We start from the raw sequence: 15153 nt of genomic DNA, 5'->3' as shown, positions 1-15153 counted from the left end.
CGACGCTACCAACTTTTCAATTCAGTCTTTGCACTTCACTGTAAATTTTGTAATTATTTGGTAGGTAGAATATTTGGTAAATTACACTAGTAGTCCTCCAACTATTAATATTGTTTTTCACCCAACTATTCAATTTTGTCTTTTTGTCAACAACAGGCCAACTATGACAACTTTTTAAATTGACATAATTATATTTTAACCCTCAATATTTATACATTTTGTCAATTTAGTCTTGATTCTAAAAACAATCTAACCTTCAATATTTATACATTGTGTAACTTGTTCTCTTTTGTAGTTTTGCTTTTCTTTGTGGCCCTTGTACCAAAAAAGCTAAAAAATGAATTTATCAACTAAATTTAATTAAAATATACAAAAAAGAAACATCGAAAAATCCAATATAATAATTTTCATCTTTTCTTATTCTTTTAAAATTAACCCTCGATGTCATAAAGAAAAGCAAAACTACGAGAGAGAGACCAAACTACATAATGTGTAAATGTTGAGGGTTAATTTTATTTAATCGATTAAATTGACATAATTTATAAATGTTAACAGTTAAAGCAACTATTATATCAATTTTAAAAACTATCCATTTGATAAAAAGACAAAATTAAACAGTTGAGTGACTATTTTGTAATTTGTCATAATTAGATGACAAAAATAAATTTACTAAAAGTTAGATAACTACTAATATAATTTATCCAAAATATTTTTACAACTTAAAAACACCTAACAAAATATCAATTTATTAGATCAACCAAATAATAATAAGAAAGACATTGTTTTACGCAACTTGCTCTTCAATGTTTACAAGGACTAAATTAAATACTAATTTGTTGATTAAGCACCTGATATTAAGACTTTATCTTTCCATCTAACAAATTGGGTAGCTGTTGAGAAACTCGTGTTGGCCTGATGGTTAAGGTGTTCACGGCCCCAAATATGGCCTAAATTTAAGTCGTACCGGTCGTATTGTTGTTAGAGTTCTGTCATCTTCTTATAATTCACAAAAAAAAAAAAAACATTTTGTAGCCACGAGGTTTTATGGATAACATTTTTAAAAACAAGTTGTATTATTCAAGGATAATATAATTTTTTACCCTTGAATTTGACAATTAGGTTCATTTTAATATTTATATTTGTTTTTAGTTCGCTTTGGTACCTGGACTTGATACTAGATCTATTTTGGTCCCTAAATTTGGATTCCGTCAAGATTTGATGATGTGACCAATGTTCTTAAAACAAGCCTGGATTGGTTGGTTGGATTAATTAGATTGAAAATTGTTTGGTATATTGGCTCGAACAAAAGAGTTGAACTAATTGAATCGGAAACTACTCAAAACTGATAAAAAAATAGGACAAAAATCGATAGTTGAACCGGTTTAATAAATTTTTTATTTTTAAAATTTCTATTAATTTTAATTAATTACTTAGTTATTGTTTGTCTAGCAGTTAAATCAACCAAACTGATTAAATTGTGACCCATTGGTCTTTTCTTTTTTTTGAACTAAATTTAACTCTCAAACTTTAAAAAAGAATCAACTTGCTTTTTTAATAAAAATATTTTTTTAGCGAAGTTGGTATGACAATTTGCATGACAGTCCACATATACTTAATGCTGGCATGACGCTATTTATCTTATATGTCATGTCAAAAAATTTGTAAAAATAAAACATTCCAAATTCACAAAACTTATAAAAAATCCATAAAATTTCCAAAAAAAAAAAAAAGATAGAGCACAAAGTACCTATGGATTACCATGCAAACTAATGCTTTAATTAGTATTTTCGTTAAAAATAATTTGACTCTTTTGAAAAGTTGATAATTAAATATATTTATTTATAAAAGTTACGTGTCAAATTCAGCTCAAAACAATAATTAGGGTTAAATTAAAAAATATGTAAGCATTGAGTGCTAAATTAGATTCTTCAAACATTCATGGATAATATATTATAATAGATTAAAGTGCCATAAAGGTCCCTATATTATAGAGACTAGATCAAATTAGTCCATCTATTATTAAATGAATCAATTTAGTCCTTATACTATCAAAAATAATTAAATAAGTCAAAAATTTAAAATATTGTAGGGCGGATCAAATTAGTCCTCTATTCAATTCCAAACAAAAGAAACATAAAATTATTTTAAAAATTAACTATGTTAAACAATAAATGTTAACTCTATTTCAATTTGACTTTAATTATTAGAGTACGAGGACTAAATTGATCTATTTAATAATAGATGTACTAATTTGATGCAATCCCTATAATACAGGGATCTCTTAGTTACTTTCACCTATTTATAGATTTCATGATACAATACGACGTTAGATATAGAAGGATATTCTCCATCACTCTCTCAAAGTACACTCAAATATCACCACCGGCCGGCGAGTAAAACACCATAATATCAGCCTCTTCCGGTAACCTAAAACTCACTTTCTTTTTCGATTTCCCACTTTGACTTCTACTAAACGAAGAACAACCCGAAACATCAACCGAAGAAGACAGATCAACGGAGAAACCATCGTGATCGTTAACCCTTGGTTCAATTTCCATTGAAGAAGAAGACGGATGAACCCTTTTATTAAACTGTTTAAAAACATAAAGCTCGCCTCCATTAAAATAATCCTTCAAAGGTCCACCAGGAGAAGCTAATAACCAGTCTTCTAAAGTCAACAACTTCCTCGCTTTTGTAACCCTTTCCTCGGCCAGTGATTGCGACGGCCTTTTAAAGCCATTGTAGTTCTTCGTCGACTTTCTTGTTTTCAAGCATTGGGGCTTTATGGCTTCAATGATGGATGGCTTTTGAGTGCTTGAACCGATCACTAATGCCTTGGATTCTGGCTTTAGGTTTGAGTGTTTGCCTACTTTAGCTCCCATTGGTGCCAATGGCGAATATAAGCAGGATTATTAGCAACGTTGGGAGAGGTTGGATTAGTGCTTTTTGAGGGTTTATATAAGGATCAAATGGGGGATTGTCATGACGGTGAAGTCTAGGGTTATGTTGTCAATAACAACAAAGAGGGCATAGGTGACATCTACGATACTATAAATATAATATATGCATGGGAAAAATGGTTAAACTATAAAATTTTTTATGAAAAACAATTCTCGGCTCGATTGGTATGAGTATTATTGTCAATGTAAGAGGACGTGAGTTTAAGTACGTTGAAGTGCATTATTCTCCTATTTATAGGTTGATTATAGGTTGAGAATAGACAATGAATAGTTCTAAGCATTATGTTAAAAAGAGTCGATACGATGATTGTTAAGAAAAAAAGTTATGATAAAATAAACAAGTAAAAATAGGTTGGAATTGACATATGTACTTTTATGATAGCTAAAATGTAATTTCATTATTGTATCGACTTATATATTTATAATTTTAAAGGATTAAATTAATTTTTATTATTTTGAGGGGTAAAGTATGTAATTTAACCATTTGTACTAATCTATAAATTTATAAAATATAAAGAGGCCAATTTTATATTTTTTCTATTTTAGGTGGAGCTAGTGTCACCCTTGTGTTTGTGTATTGTTTAGATTTTTATAAAAATATATTTTAAAAAAACATAAAGCATCCCCATAATAATATTTCTTATTTTATAAAAGAAACGAGTTTCGATAAATTTTCAATTGAGCGAGATTCTATTGATACGTGACACGAATTGTCAAACATTTAAATAATAGTATTAGATTAGATTATATCGCATCCATGATATAGATGAAAAATTATATAATAAATATATTTATTAAAAGGTTATATAGAGGTAAATGAAGTTTTGGATGAAATTGTAAAATAAAAAGTACTAGGTTTAGATTTGGTAATGTGAAATTTTTTATTGATTTTATAGAAATACACCTTTGAAAAAAATACTTTCTATAAATGGGTATTTTATTTATTACTCAGCTAAATTGATGCGGATTAATATATATATATATATATATATATAATTTAATTTGAAAGGAGATATATAACATAAATAGATGTAAATAATAGTAGGGTGAGTAAAACTCGATTCGATTCGAAAAATTGAATTTTGAGTTAATCGAATCGAATTGTTTGAGTTATTTGAATTATTCGAGTTAACTCAAATTAGTAATTCGAATTTCGAGTTTGAATCGAGTTGAATTTTACAATTCGAATAAAAAATTAGTGTTAATACCCTTTTAGTCGGTGTCAAGTTTTAAAAATCAGAAAAAATGGTCTCTCCTCAACAAAATTATAAAATTTTCAAAATTCAAAATAATTATAAAATTCCAAATTTATATTTTAAAAACTAAAATTTTCTAAGACAATTATTTTAGCCACCTAAATAAGTTAATTAATTATTCAAGTTTATCAAAATAACGAATTTATTATTATTTTACTTTGAAAAAGTTTTCAAACACATATGGTTTCAAATTTATATATGGTTACATGGAATTAGTTATACTATAGCAAGATTTTAATTTGCTATGCTTAATTTTTAATTAAATTTGAACAATTTCACTCGATTCGATTCGGCTCGACTCGAATCTTATTTCAAATTGAGTTAGAATAATAAAATAGGACTCGTCAATTCAATTAACTCAAAATTTTTCACTCGACTCAATTTGATCGAACACTCGCCCCTAAGTAATGGGGTTTTTATTGAAGATGGGTTAAAACAAATAAAAGTATTCTCCTCCTCCATATTTTCCTTGGTTTCTTCTCCTCCATATGAAAGACTGCCCATATTGAATCAAACTTAGATTTTGTATTTGACAAAGAAAATACAGTGATAAAACCAATGTGACCCATTGTCTTGGGTTTGTCTTATTTGACATCTTTTTCATATAGGACAAAATTAAAAAAAAATTAGAGAATTAAAATTAAAATTTATATTTTTATGATAGTAAAAATTTTATCATTTTTAGGGAGTCAAAGTGTAATTTTATTATTACTAATTTAAAATTTTATAAATTATAAAAAAAACTTAAATAAAATTTTTCTTGAACCGGTCCCTGCCAACCCCTTTGACTTCGTCACTCGTATTTGAATTTGAGGAGGCTGATTGATGCCTTTGTACAATTTTTAATGTATTTGTACTTATAGCATATTATACAATATATTCGAATACATCTTCGATATATAAGAACGAAACATTTAAAATTACTCATTTTCTAATTTCATACTTAAACTTTTTTTTAGGTTGGTATTTAATCTTTTTTAGGTTTAATTTGTTATTTGAATTTGACTCTTTTTCATAATTTTGTACCTAATTATTTTTTGCTCGATTTGGTACTTGAACTTGTCAAACGCTTTACAAATCACTCTAATATACTATCAATGTTATTTTTTATGAGGTAACAAAAATAATCAACGTATGACCGACATGTGATAGATGATATGATTTTTTTATTTTATATGTTTAATTACTTTTATTATTTTTATTTAATTAATTGATTAATTTATTAATTGAAAATAATAAAATTCTTTTAATTTGGATTTTTAAAACTATTTTTCTTATTTAATATTAATTCGATAAGAATAACTCAATACCTATTTTTTTAACATGAATTCCCTCTAATGCCGTCAAATTTTTAGTTACTTTTATGGTTAAAGTATAGCTCAATAACTGTGCCATGAACACTTCTATAGTTCTACCAATTGCTCTTTTGCCCGAGCTACGTGTTTAATATAAAAGTATATTAATATATTATTAATTGAGTATTAGCTCGGTTAACATCGTTGAGTTCAAGATTGATGGGTAGTTATAGAATTTGTATTAATCATTATTTAAGGTCTGAACTTGACCATTTTTATCATATTGGGCCTTGTATTAGGCAATTGTTCTCACACTAGACTTTGAATATTTTTCGATCCAAGTTAGTATCTGGTATTGGCAATTGCTCTCATATTGGGGCCTAAACTTGGTAATTGTTCTCATATTAGAGTTTAAACTTTAGGGTTTTCAAGAATTAACTTAAAAAAAAAATCAGACCACTCGTATAAGAACAATTGTGTAAGTCCGAATAAAAATATTAGACCCAATATGAAAATAATTATTAAATTCAAGGTCGGGAAAAGAAACCTTTAGAATCTTTTAACTGCATAAGAATCTTTGCTTTTTTTTATGTCTTCTTTTAGTAAGCAGGGAAAAGAAAGAAAGAAAAGCGTCAGCCTTTTGCTTTACTTGTCCTCCTCATCCTTTAATTATTCTTATTCTCTCTGTCACTTGCTTTCAAGAGGGTTTATTTATTTATAACTGCAATAAACCCTAAACCCAGATTTCCAATTCTCTCGCTAATGCTTTTATATTAGCCGCTGTTAATGTTTTTCTCTGATTTTCCGGCGGTCTTTTGGTGTTCCAGAAATTGAGTTTCTTTCAGCTTCAGTTTTGATTTTGAGTGGTTACTTTCATTCTTTACTGTCTTAAATTTAAACTTTGATTGTTGGTTTTTTCTGGGTTTGTGTTATTTGGTTCAGTTTCTATAGATTTTTCTTTTGTTTGTAATTAATTAGCTTAATAGTTTTGAGTGAAATTCCTCTTTTTAAATCTACTGCTGAACCTGGAATTTGAAAATTTTCATTGGGAGAACGTCTAGATTCATTAATTGATCAAATTTTCCTGGTTAAAGTATCGTTTAAGGTTTGAATGTTATTTTAATTAGCTTAAAAGTTGCCATTCAATATATATATATATATATATATATATATATATATATATGGTTCTTTCATCTTGTTGGAATATCACTGTTTGCCTTAAAACATGAGTGGAGAAGGCTAGAGATTGGGATTTCAGTAATATTTATAAAGACCCATGCCGTGTATGATTTTGGACTAGATGAATTTTTCATGTCTTTTTAAAGTTGCTTATTTTGAACCAGAAGGTGCTTTTTTGTCTATGATATATGTCTATTTTTTTAGCTTCAATGATAGAGCATGGTGAATGTATGGCTTTAACTGGATGTGTTGTAGACTATGTTGTAGTGTATTTCAGAAGAAAAAGGTTCGAATGCAGGCATATTTAATGAATTTTTTGTGCCTATGCTTACTTGCTGCATGATATTTCTTCAACTAGCTGATTATAGCTTTTATATGAATACCATTGCAGTGAGTTCCAGTTGTCATCTCTTTCAAGTGTGTGTAATTTGGTACCTTGGACGGTAACAGTTCTTTCCTGCTTCACAAGTATATGCATGTGTTTTTGTTTGACGATTGACATTCGACTAAAGAGCCATGGAAAAGGAGAACAATATAGCCCTATCATCAGCTGGTACTTCTCGGGTTCGGCAGCGTAAACGTTCTAATGAGGTTGGGTACTCAGACGTTGAAAGGGAGATTTCTCTATGCAAGCAAAACTGTTCTTTTATCTTTAACTTAATAAAAATCCAAATATTTTTTCAGGTTATTCCAGAACCTAGCAAACCAAATGGTGGAACTTTGCTTGTTGATGACCGTAACAAGTACAAATCAATGTGGATTCGGACATACTCTACTGTTTGGATGATTGGGGGTTTTGCATTAGTTGTCTACATGGGTCATCTTTATATCACAGCTATGGTGGTGGTTATCCAAATATTTATGGCAAAAGAGCTGTTTAATCTACTCAGAAAAGCACATGAAGATGAGCATCTTCCAGGATTTAGGCTATTAAATTGGTGAGAATACTACATTTTCCTTCAATATGGCAACCAAGACTTGTTGTGCCATAGACATTAGTGTTCGATCTTACTAGCATGTATTCATCTCTGTTTTATGGCAGGCATTTCTTCTTCACTGCAATGTTATTTGTATATGGCCGCCTTCTCAGTCAACCACTCGTCAATTCTGTTACTCCGGACAAATTTTTGTATCAGTTTGTTAGCAGCCTTATCAAGTATCAAATGGCTATCTGTTACTTCTTGTACATTGCAGGTTGGTTAAGCATTTCATTTTATGTGTGAATGCCTATATCGTTTTGACCAAAGTGGAACTAGTTTATTATTTCTGGGAATGCCTACATCGTTTTCTTATATGCTAGATGCTTTTCTTACTTTTTTATATGGTGATTGCCCCCTTGAATTTTCCTTTTATATAAAATAATACCTATGGCCATTGATATCTTTTCTTTTTTGTGTTGGGTTCTTGGGATCAGGTTTTATGTGGTTTATTCTTACATTGAAGAAGAACATGTACAAGTATCAGTTTCGCCAGTATGCATGGACGCATATGATTCTCATTGTAGTGTTCACACAGTCATCCTTCACTGTGGCCAATATCTTTGAAGGAATTTTTTGGTAACTTCTCATTCGAGAATTACGTTTCCTATCTTTGTGCACTTGCACGCAGATATAGATAAGCAAATGTACACCATCATGAAGATAAAATTGAAAGGGTCTCTGTTTTGTAATTTTAATCAATTGAATGTTGGTACCTTGATTGTATTCTCTCTTTCCCTATTCATCGTCCTGTTCTTCTTGCTTAACTAAAGAACTTTTTTTCCCAGGTTTCTTCTTCCAGCGTCGCTTATTGTCATAAACGATATTTTTGCTTATGTCGTTGGTTTTTTCTTTGGAAGAACACCATTAATTAAATTATCTCCGAAGAAAACGTGGGAGGGATTTATTGGAGCTTCTGTTACAACTATGATCTCTGCATTTGTGGTGAGCATAATTTTTTTTTTTCTATCTTGAATTTGACTCCATCTTGTTTGTAGTCAGGATTTCATTTATCTTCTGCAGGTTTTACATCAATAGGATAGGGAAATTCACTAAACTACAAAAGTCAAATAGAATGCAATAGTTTAAACTGGTTCGTTATGAAAAGGTTAATGCAGTAGTAGCATTTTCAATGCAGGCAATACAACTGTCCTTACTGATGCTTTAAGGGGCTTGTAATATTCTTTATTTGTTTTTCTTTTTCTCTGTGGTATCAATGTTAGGAGTCATAGTTGATATTTTACATTTGTGGATGAGTTTAATAGATTTATGCATTGACAAGCATCCTTCTCACCCTTCATTTGTGAAGGATTATTGAACACCTTGTAATATCTAATGCTGATGCCTTGATTAATGCTGCTGAATGACAAGTATAAACATTCATTTTTTATTTTCATTTTCTTTCCAATTTTCATCATGAATCTTTAAAACAACCTTGGGAAGTTATGTTATGCGCGTTTTGTATTATGGTATATATTTTCATATTAGTACGTGTTCATAAACATGACGTAAGATTTTGCATATGCAGCTTGCAAATATCTTGGGTCGTTTCCAATGGCTAACCTGTCCAAGGAAGGTAATTATTGGATCGAACTTTTTCTTTGATTCTTCAAGAGGCACCAGTTTCTTTTTCATTAAACTTATGGTGTGAGGGTACTGATTACAGGATTTATCAACTGGTTGGCTTCAATGCGACCCAGGTCCATTGTTCAAGCCAGAGTATTATACTTTACCAGGATGGATTAGTCAATGGGTAAGCTTACATATAATTTTTATCTGAATCTATTGCCCTAATTATTCTTTCAGTTGGTATGATTTGGTTTGCTTGAAAGAGACAATTACACTTTTAACTTCCCCATAAAAGTTTCGGCATGAACTCTAGTCTGATTGTTCCGATTTCCCTGGTTAAAAGGGAAAGACTAGATATTTGAATATCATCCAATTTTGAAGTATCTCTTACTAAATATGAGCCGCTGCAGTCAACAAGATTTGCTAGTTACATATAATAAGCTTTAGTGTCTTCATCGATGTAGGTTTGTTGAATGATTATCATCTCAACTCGAACTGCTTGGGTTCGTTAAGTCCCATAGTCAAATTCTAAGCTATGTTACTTGGGCTCGGGGGTAAGTGTTGGATAAGAATATGTACCCAAAGCAGATATAGCCAAACTTTTCTAAGTTGTTTCATATATTAGGAGGATCATACTCCTATACCCACATGTGAATATATGAAAATAGGGATGAAGGCAAAGGCAGGCAGGCAGTGGCCTTTGTCCCTCTCAAAATGGTAGATTTTCCATATAGCCCCTTAAAATTTTATGAAATTTCATATTAGTATAATGATGAAAATTGTACTTTGCCCTGCCCCCCCCCCCCCCCAAAAAAAAAAGCAATTTTCTAGCTTATATGTAAGACATGGATGCGAGAAAATGAAGAGTGCATGTAACATAGATTCTAACAATGGGAACTTTAATATGAGTAAGTTAAAAGGTTATCGTTATTCCAATTTTTTGCAGTTTCCTTGGAAAGAGATCTCTATTTTGCCAGTTCAGTGGCATGCTTTATGCCTTGGTTTGTTTGCATCCATTATAGCACCTTTTGGGGGCTTTTTTGCAAGTGGTTTCAAACGAGCTTTTAAAATCAAGGTATCAACTCCTTCCGTATTCTCCATTCAGATTTTGCTTAGCTTGTTTTGATACTTAAATATTTTAACCCCCACTTCCAATATCACTACAGGACTTTGGTGATAGTATACCTGGACATGGTGGAATTACAGATAGAATGGATTGCCAGGTAAGAAAATTGGGACTCTTCATCCTAATTGAACATTTAAATTAAATGTCATGTCTTTATATTAGTCAGACTCGGGGGCGAGTGTTAAATAGAGGCATGTGTCCTACACAGGTATGTCGAAATTTTTCGTCTATTTAGGGGTTCTTGGGGACTTGTATCTAATTCTCATGTCCGGATATGTGTTGGAAAAAGTTTTTATTGATATGTAGCTGTATGAATTTTGTTGTTTACTGTTGTTAAGTAGTAAATATAACGAATGGATCTACATTTCATTAGAGTGCTAGTTCAACATATCTATGCGACTCTGACTTGTTCGACTGTTAAATATAGATGGTGATGGCAGTTTTTGCATATATCTATCACCAGTCCTTCATTGTGCGTGAGGGCATCTCAGTTGAAATGATCTTGGACCAGGTAAATGAATCCTTAGTGTTTTACTTAGGCTGTTCGGTTTTTACTTAGGGTTTGTAACTGTAAAAGATACACTGCATCACTACACAGGTCTTGACGAACCTTACTTTCGAGGAGCAGCAAACTCTTCTCGCAAAGCTTGGGCAGATCTTGCAGGACAGACTTGGACATTCTTAAATACACAGCTTAATTCTGAGCAAACAATCATCTTGTTCTTTTCCCGAGCATATGTATATGGCGTTATGAACTTGTTTCCCAGTAATTTATCTTTAGACAGGCATTCTTTATCCTCACACTGTATAGTGTAACATTTAAGCCAATTAATCATTGATTTATATATACATGAAAGCTTAGCAGAGAGTTTATATTCTGGTGTTTCTAAGTTCTCTCTCAATATATACATGTATGTGTATTGGTTTTCGATTGGTTTTTGGGTTTGAGCATAGCGAGAACTGAGTAAGCAGTGATACAATTGGTGCTTAAATGGGAATGCTAACTTGTTTGATATCAAGAGGAAGATTTGCTCAAATGGTTGTGAGCTATGTTACTTCGAATACGGGTCGATTTTCTCGATCGAGATGTATGGACACATGAATTTTTGTCTATATTGATCTATCAATATGGTTTCCGAACTAGTTGTTCAGCGTCCCATTCTTCATCACTCGGTTGAAAAATTAATTTTCTCTTTGATTTAATATATAATAAGTAATTTATTTTCAACTAATTTTCTCTTTGATTTAATATATAATAAGTAATTTATTTATTTTTAAAATAGAGAGGATAAAATAGAATCTAATTCGTAATCCAAAATCCAAAATCTCCATAGTAAGGAAAAAAACTATAAGAACAAAAATTCATGATCTATCTCAAAACCCTAACTACTAGCATAATTCAAACAAAAAGCATTTTAAATATGGTACATGTTTCTACTTTTTTACAAATTAAAACTTCAATGAGATCCTGACAAACAACTTCAATGAATAAATCATCCTTGAGACTTTTTTCATTGCTTTTCTTGATTACCTCCCATAACGGGGGAAGGAAAACTATATTTCAGAGTTCCCTCCTCGATCGTCATTGTGTTTTCGGTTTCTCAATCTTCACATACGGGAGAATGCCCATAAGATAAACGACTTTCGGCGCCCATCCCCGTTGCTGAGCACGACAGAACATTAAAAATGTGTTTGCAAAATATGAATTGAAACCCATCAAGAGATGCCATAAAGCATGACCTTGGGGGTTGATTGGCCAACTCGATATCTGTTTGCAGAAAACACGATCGGAGAACCAGCATAAACTACCTAGGGAAAGCGTAGCCACATACAACTTCGCGAGCTTCTTAGCAGAGGCATCATTGGTGTGAATGTAGTACTTATACATCCGTGGGATACAAAGAAGGCAGAGAATCACGTAATGCACTTTAAAGCCGATGCCAAAACGAATGACAGAATGAACGACGGCAAAAATGGCACCGTAAAGGAAAAGGAAAGTGGGCATCGTGCTTCGGTAATGCCAATCCGGTGAGTACAAGATGTACATATAAAGAAGCATCTCCCATACCATAGGAGTTTCATCACCTTGTTGTTGCCTGTTAATATATTCAGATGCAAACCAATGAAACAATTACCATCCATGAACGAAAAGCATGCATTTGAATGGCCAACTAACTAATTCCGAACTACATCAAGTATAAAGATCGATACTCACAAGCGTTGCAAGGTGGCATGGTATAACATGCTTCCAATGGCAAGTATCATATTAGATACATGAAGAACAGTGAATCTTTTCTCGAACCTCTGTCGTATGGCATTTACGAGACCGATGAAGGCTAAAAGAATGGCGAGGATATTCGATATAGTATTGTAGAACTCTGCAACATAAGAAGAGTAGGCATAATTCTTCTCACAACACTCGCTTGTAGATGTGACTGGACCCCAAAAGCTTGATATTCCATCAGCCATTTTCAGCTATAAATGTATGCAATTGTGAATGAACGCGATCGTTCTCCAGCCTAAGAAGGTTGCAGAGCTCATGAAACCTTCAAAACCATGTCCTGAAAAAAATAAGGTCTGATGTTTAAGCATTTATAAGAGCAGGAAGATGAGAACAATGGAAACAGATTATAAGCCCCAAAAGCAAGACTTTAAGGAGAAGGCTAGCCAAAGGAGAACAAAAACATTGAACTTTGTTATATATATATATATATATGTACTCCGCCGCTTGGCAATCCTCGTCAGAGTACCATGACCACCTAAGGAACGCACAAGCCAACCACTCCAACAAGACAACCATCATTTATCACCCATATACTTTGAAATCTTGATGATATCACATTACTCACCTAACAATACTCACCTAACAAGGGATGATGGGAAGGACCAGCGAGGCTATCAAGACAATCATCCCCAAACTCCGCCCATCTCGTTTTGTCAGTCTTATCTCTTCCACCATAAGGACTGTTCCATATATGTACTCCACTTGGCAATCTGCGCCAAAGTACCGTGATCACCTAACTTCACCCATCTGGTTTCGTCAGTCTTATCTCTTCCACCATAAGGATTGTTCTGCCAGGATCAAGGGAATGTGCAAGCTAACCACCCCTAATAATAAGGTCACTCCAGTAAGACAACTATCACTTATCGTATTTTGAAATCTTGGTGATGTCACATTACTCATCTAACAAGAGATCATGAGAAGGAGCAACAAGCCTATCAAAGACAACCATCATCTAACTCCGCCGATCTGGTTTCGTCCGTCTTATCTCTTCCACCATAAGGACTGTTCCAAATACATACGCTACTTGGCAATCTGCGCCAAAGTACCATGATCACTTCACCACCTAACTCCGCCCATCAGGTTTCGTCAATCTTATCTCTTCCACCATAAGTATTGTTTGTCAGGATCAAAGGAAGTGCAAGCCAACCACCCCTGACAACAAGGTCACTTCGATAAGACAACCATCAATTATCACCACGTACTTGAAAATTTAGGCGATCTCAAGTTATTCACCTAACCAGAGATCATAGAAGCGGCCAACGAACCTATCAAGCGACTACATGTGGCAAAAGAGGTCAACCTCATATAGATACCTCTCACTACCGTTTTCTTCCTTAAGCTCCTCTTTCTTCTTCACCTCCTACCACCCAAAGAGTACGGCTCTCCGCCCTAAGAGTGAACAGTCCTTAGCCTCCACCACACACAAACTTCATCTCAATTTCCATCAATTTTTTAAAAAAAAACAACAACAACAAAAAAAACCCCAAAAAGCAACGACATAAAGATTCAATAAACAATTTCACCACTAACCATATCATTTAATCTATAAACCAAAAACTATATTAGCTGAACCATCAACAAGCAACAAAGAAGCTAAATTCGCATTCCTACAAAATACCCCAAAACAAGCATTGTTTAAACAATAAAGCTATCTATCCCAGCACTCAAAATTTTCTTAAGCAAATTAAATCCAAAATTAAACACCTATCAAACATGTAATCATATCTACACTCATATAATTAAAAAAAATTAAATATAATGGAAAAGAAAAATAAAACCTTAGAGGTGGAGATAGATCTCATCATGCTCTGCTGAAATGGAATATTGTGCTGTCCTCTATTTCCCTTTGAGACACAAAGTATACGTTAGTAAGGGATAACTGGGAATATGGTAATTTAGACTTTTAGGCGTTCGAGGCAAAAGATAATGTGTCGCTAATAAAGAGAAAAAAGGGTTAAAATTTTGGGTTTTTGAGAGTAAGGTGTCCCCCACGAAGGTGACAAGAAAAATTGGAATGGGCCTTAAACGCCATAGATGATGATTCTTTGAAGACTCCTCTCTTGTAGTACGGGAAGAATGGGCTGTGTCCCCATGTCATGGGCTCAGTAGCTTTCTTATCTCACTTCTTTATGCCAATGCTACTTCGGGTTTATTCATTCTATGGTATTAATATGATTTATACTTGTTCAGATACAATTTAATTTGAAATGTGAATTTAAAATTTTGTACAAATTCCTCTATTTTGTAAATCGTTTAGACCAAACCCGTTTTAGATATACTCATATTCACATCATGGTATTATAGATTATTTTAGATTTAATTTTTATATGATATACATAATATTAAAAATGAGTCGAGCAGGGGCAAGCATGAGCCCAACTCCTATTATAAACGGGCTTAATTTTATTGTTCAAAACTATTTTTTGAACCTAATATTTTTGTCTAGATTCTCTCAAATATCGGGTTGGACTTCAGTCTTAGGCAAATAACCTAACCATCAAATAGGT

The 15153-nt window shown here is 32.4% G+C and overlaps 2 protein-coding genes across 6 annotated transcripts; one reads left to right on the top strand and one right to left on the bottom strand.

The window, feature by feature from the left end:
- Nucleotides 1-6148: 6148 nt before the first annotated feature.
- Nucleotides 6149-11235, top strand: LOC105773219 (phosphatidate cytidylyltransferase 2). 2 transcript variants are annotated; one of them, XM_052632467.1, is made up of 12 exons: nt 6149-6374; nt 7082-7281; nt 7375-7628; nt 7733-7884; nt 8105-8246; nt 8456-8612; nt 9196-9243; nt 9334-9420; nt 10183-10311; nt 10403-10459; nt 10790-10873; nt 10961-11235. In XM_052632467.1, the coding sequence occupies exons 2-12, from the start codon at nt 7207-7209 to the stop codon at nt 11045-11047; spliced, it is 1272 nt and encodes a 423-aa protein (XP_052488427.1). In that variant the 5' UTR covers nt 6149-6374; nt 7082-7206; the 3' UTR covers nt 11048-11235. The 2 variants fall into 2 exon arrangements, with proteins under 2 accessions (XP_052488427.1, XP_012450380.1); XM_012594926.2 differs by having other exon boundaries at nt 6149-6377.
- A 435-nt stretch (nt 11236-11670) lies between these two features.
- Nucleotides 11671-14626, bottom strand: LOC105773221 (alkaline ceramidase). 4 transcript variants are annotated; one of them, XM_052632468.1, is made up of 5 exons: nt 14425-14626; nt 13880-14057; nt 13226-13798; nt 12578-12923; nt 11671-12458 (listed from the first exon to the last, which is right to left on the bottom strand). In XM_052632468.1, the coding sequence occupies exons 4-5, from the start codon at nt 12829-12831 to the stop codon at nt 11945-11947; spliced, it is 768 nt and encodes a 255-aa protein (XP_052488428.1). In that variant the 5' UTR covers nt 12832-12923; nt 13226-13798; nt 13880-14057; nt 14425-14626; the 3' UTR covers nt 11671-11944. The 4 variants fall into 4 exon arrangements, with proteins under 4 accessions (XP_052488428.1, XP_052488429.1, XP_012450383.1 ...); XM_052632469.1 differs by having other exon boundaries at nt 13912-14057; XM_012594929.2 differs by having other exon boundaries at nt 13212-14057.
- Nucleotides 14627-15153: the final 527 nt, after the last annotated feature.

This window comes from Gossypium raimondii, chromosome 6 (genome assembly GCF_025698545.1).
Source record: "Gossypium raimondii isolate GPD5lz chromosome 6, ASM2569854v1, whole genome shotgun sequence".
Lineage (NCBI taxonomy): Eukaryota > Viridiplantae > Streptophyta > Magnoliopsida > Malvales > Malvaceae > Gossypium > Gossypium raimondii.
Note: the sequence above shows the minus strand (reverse complement) of the source record. Positions and strands in the feature narration are given on the sequence as shown.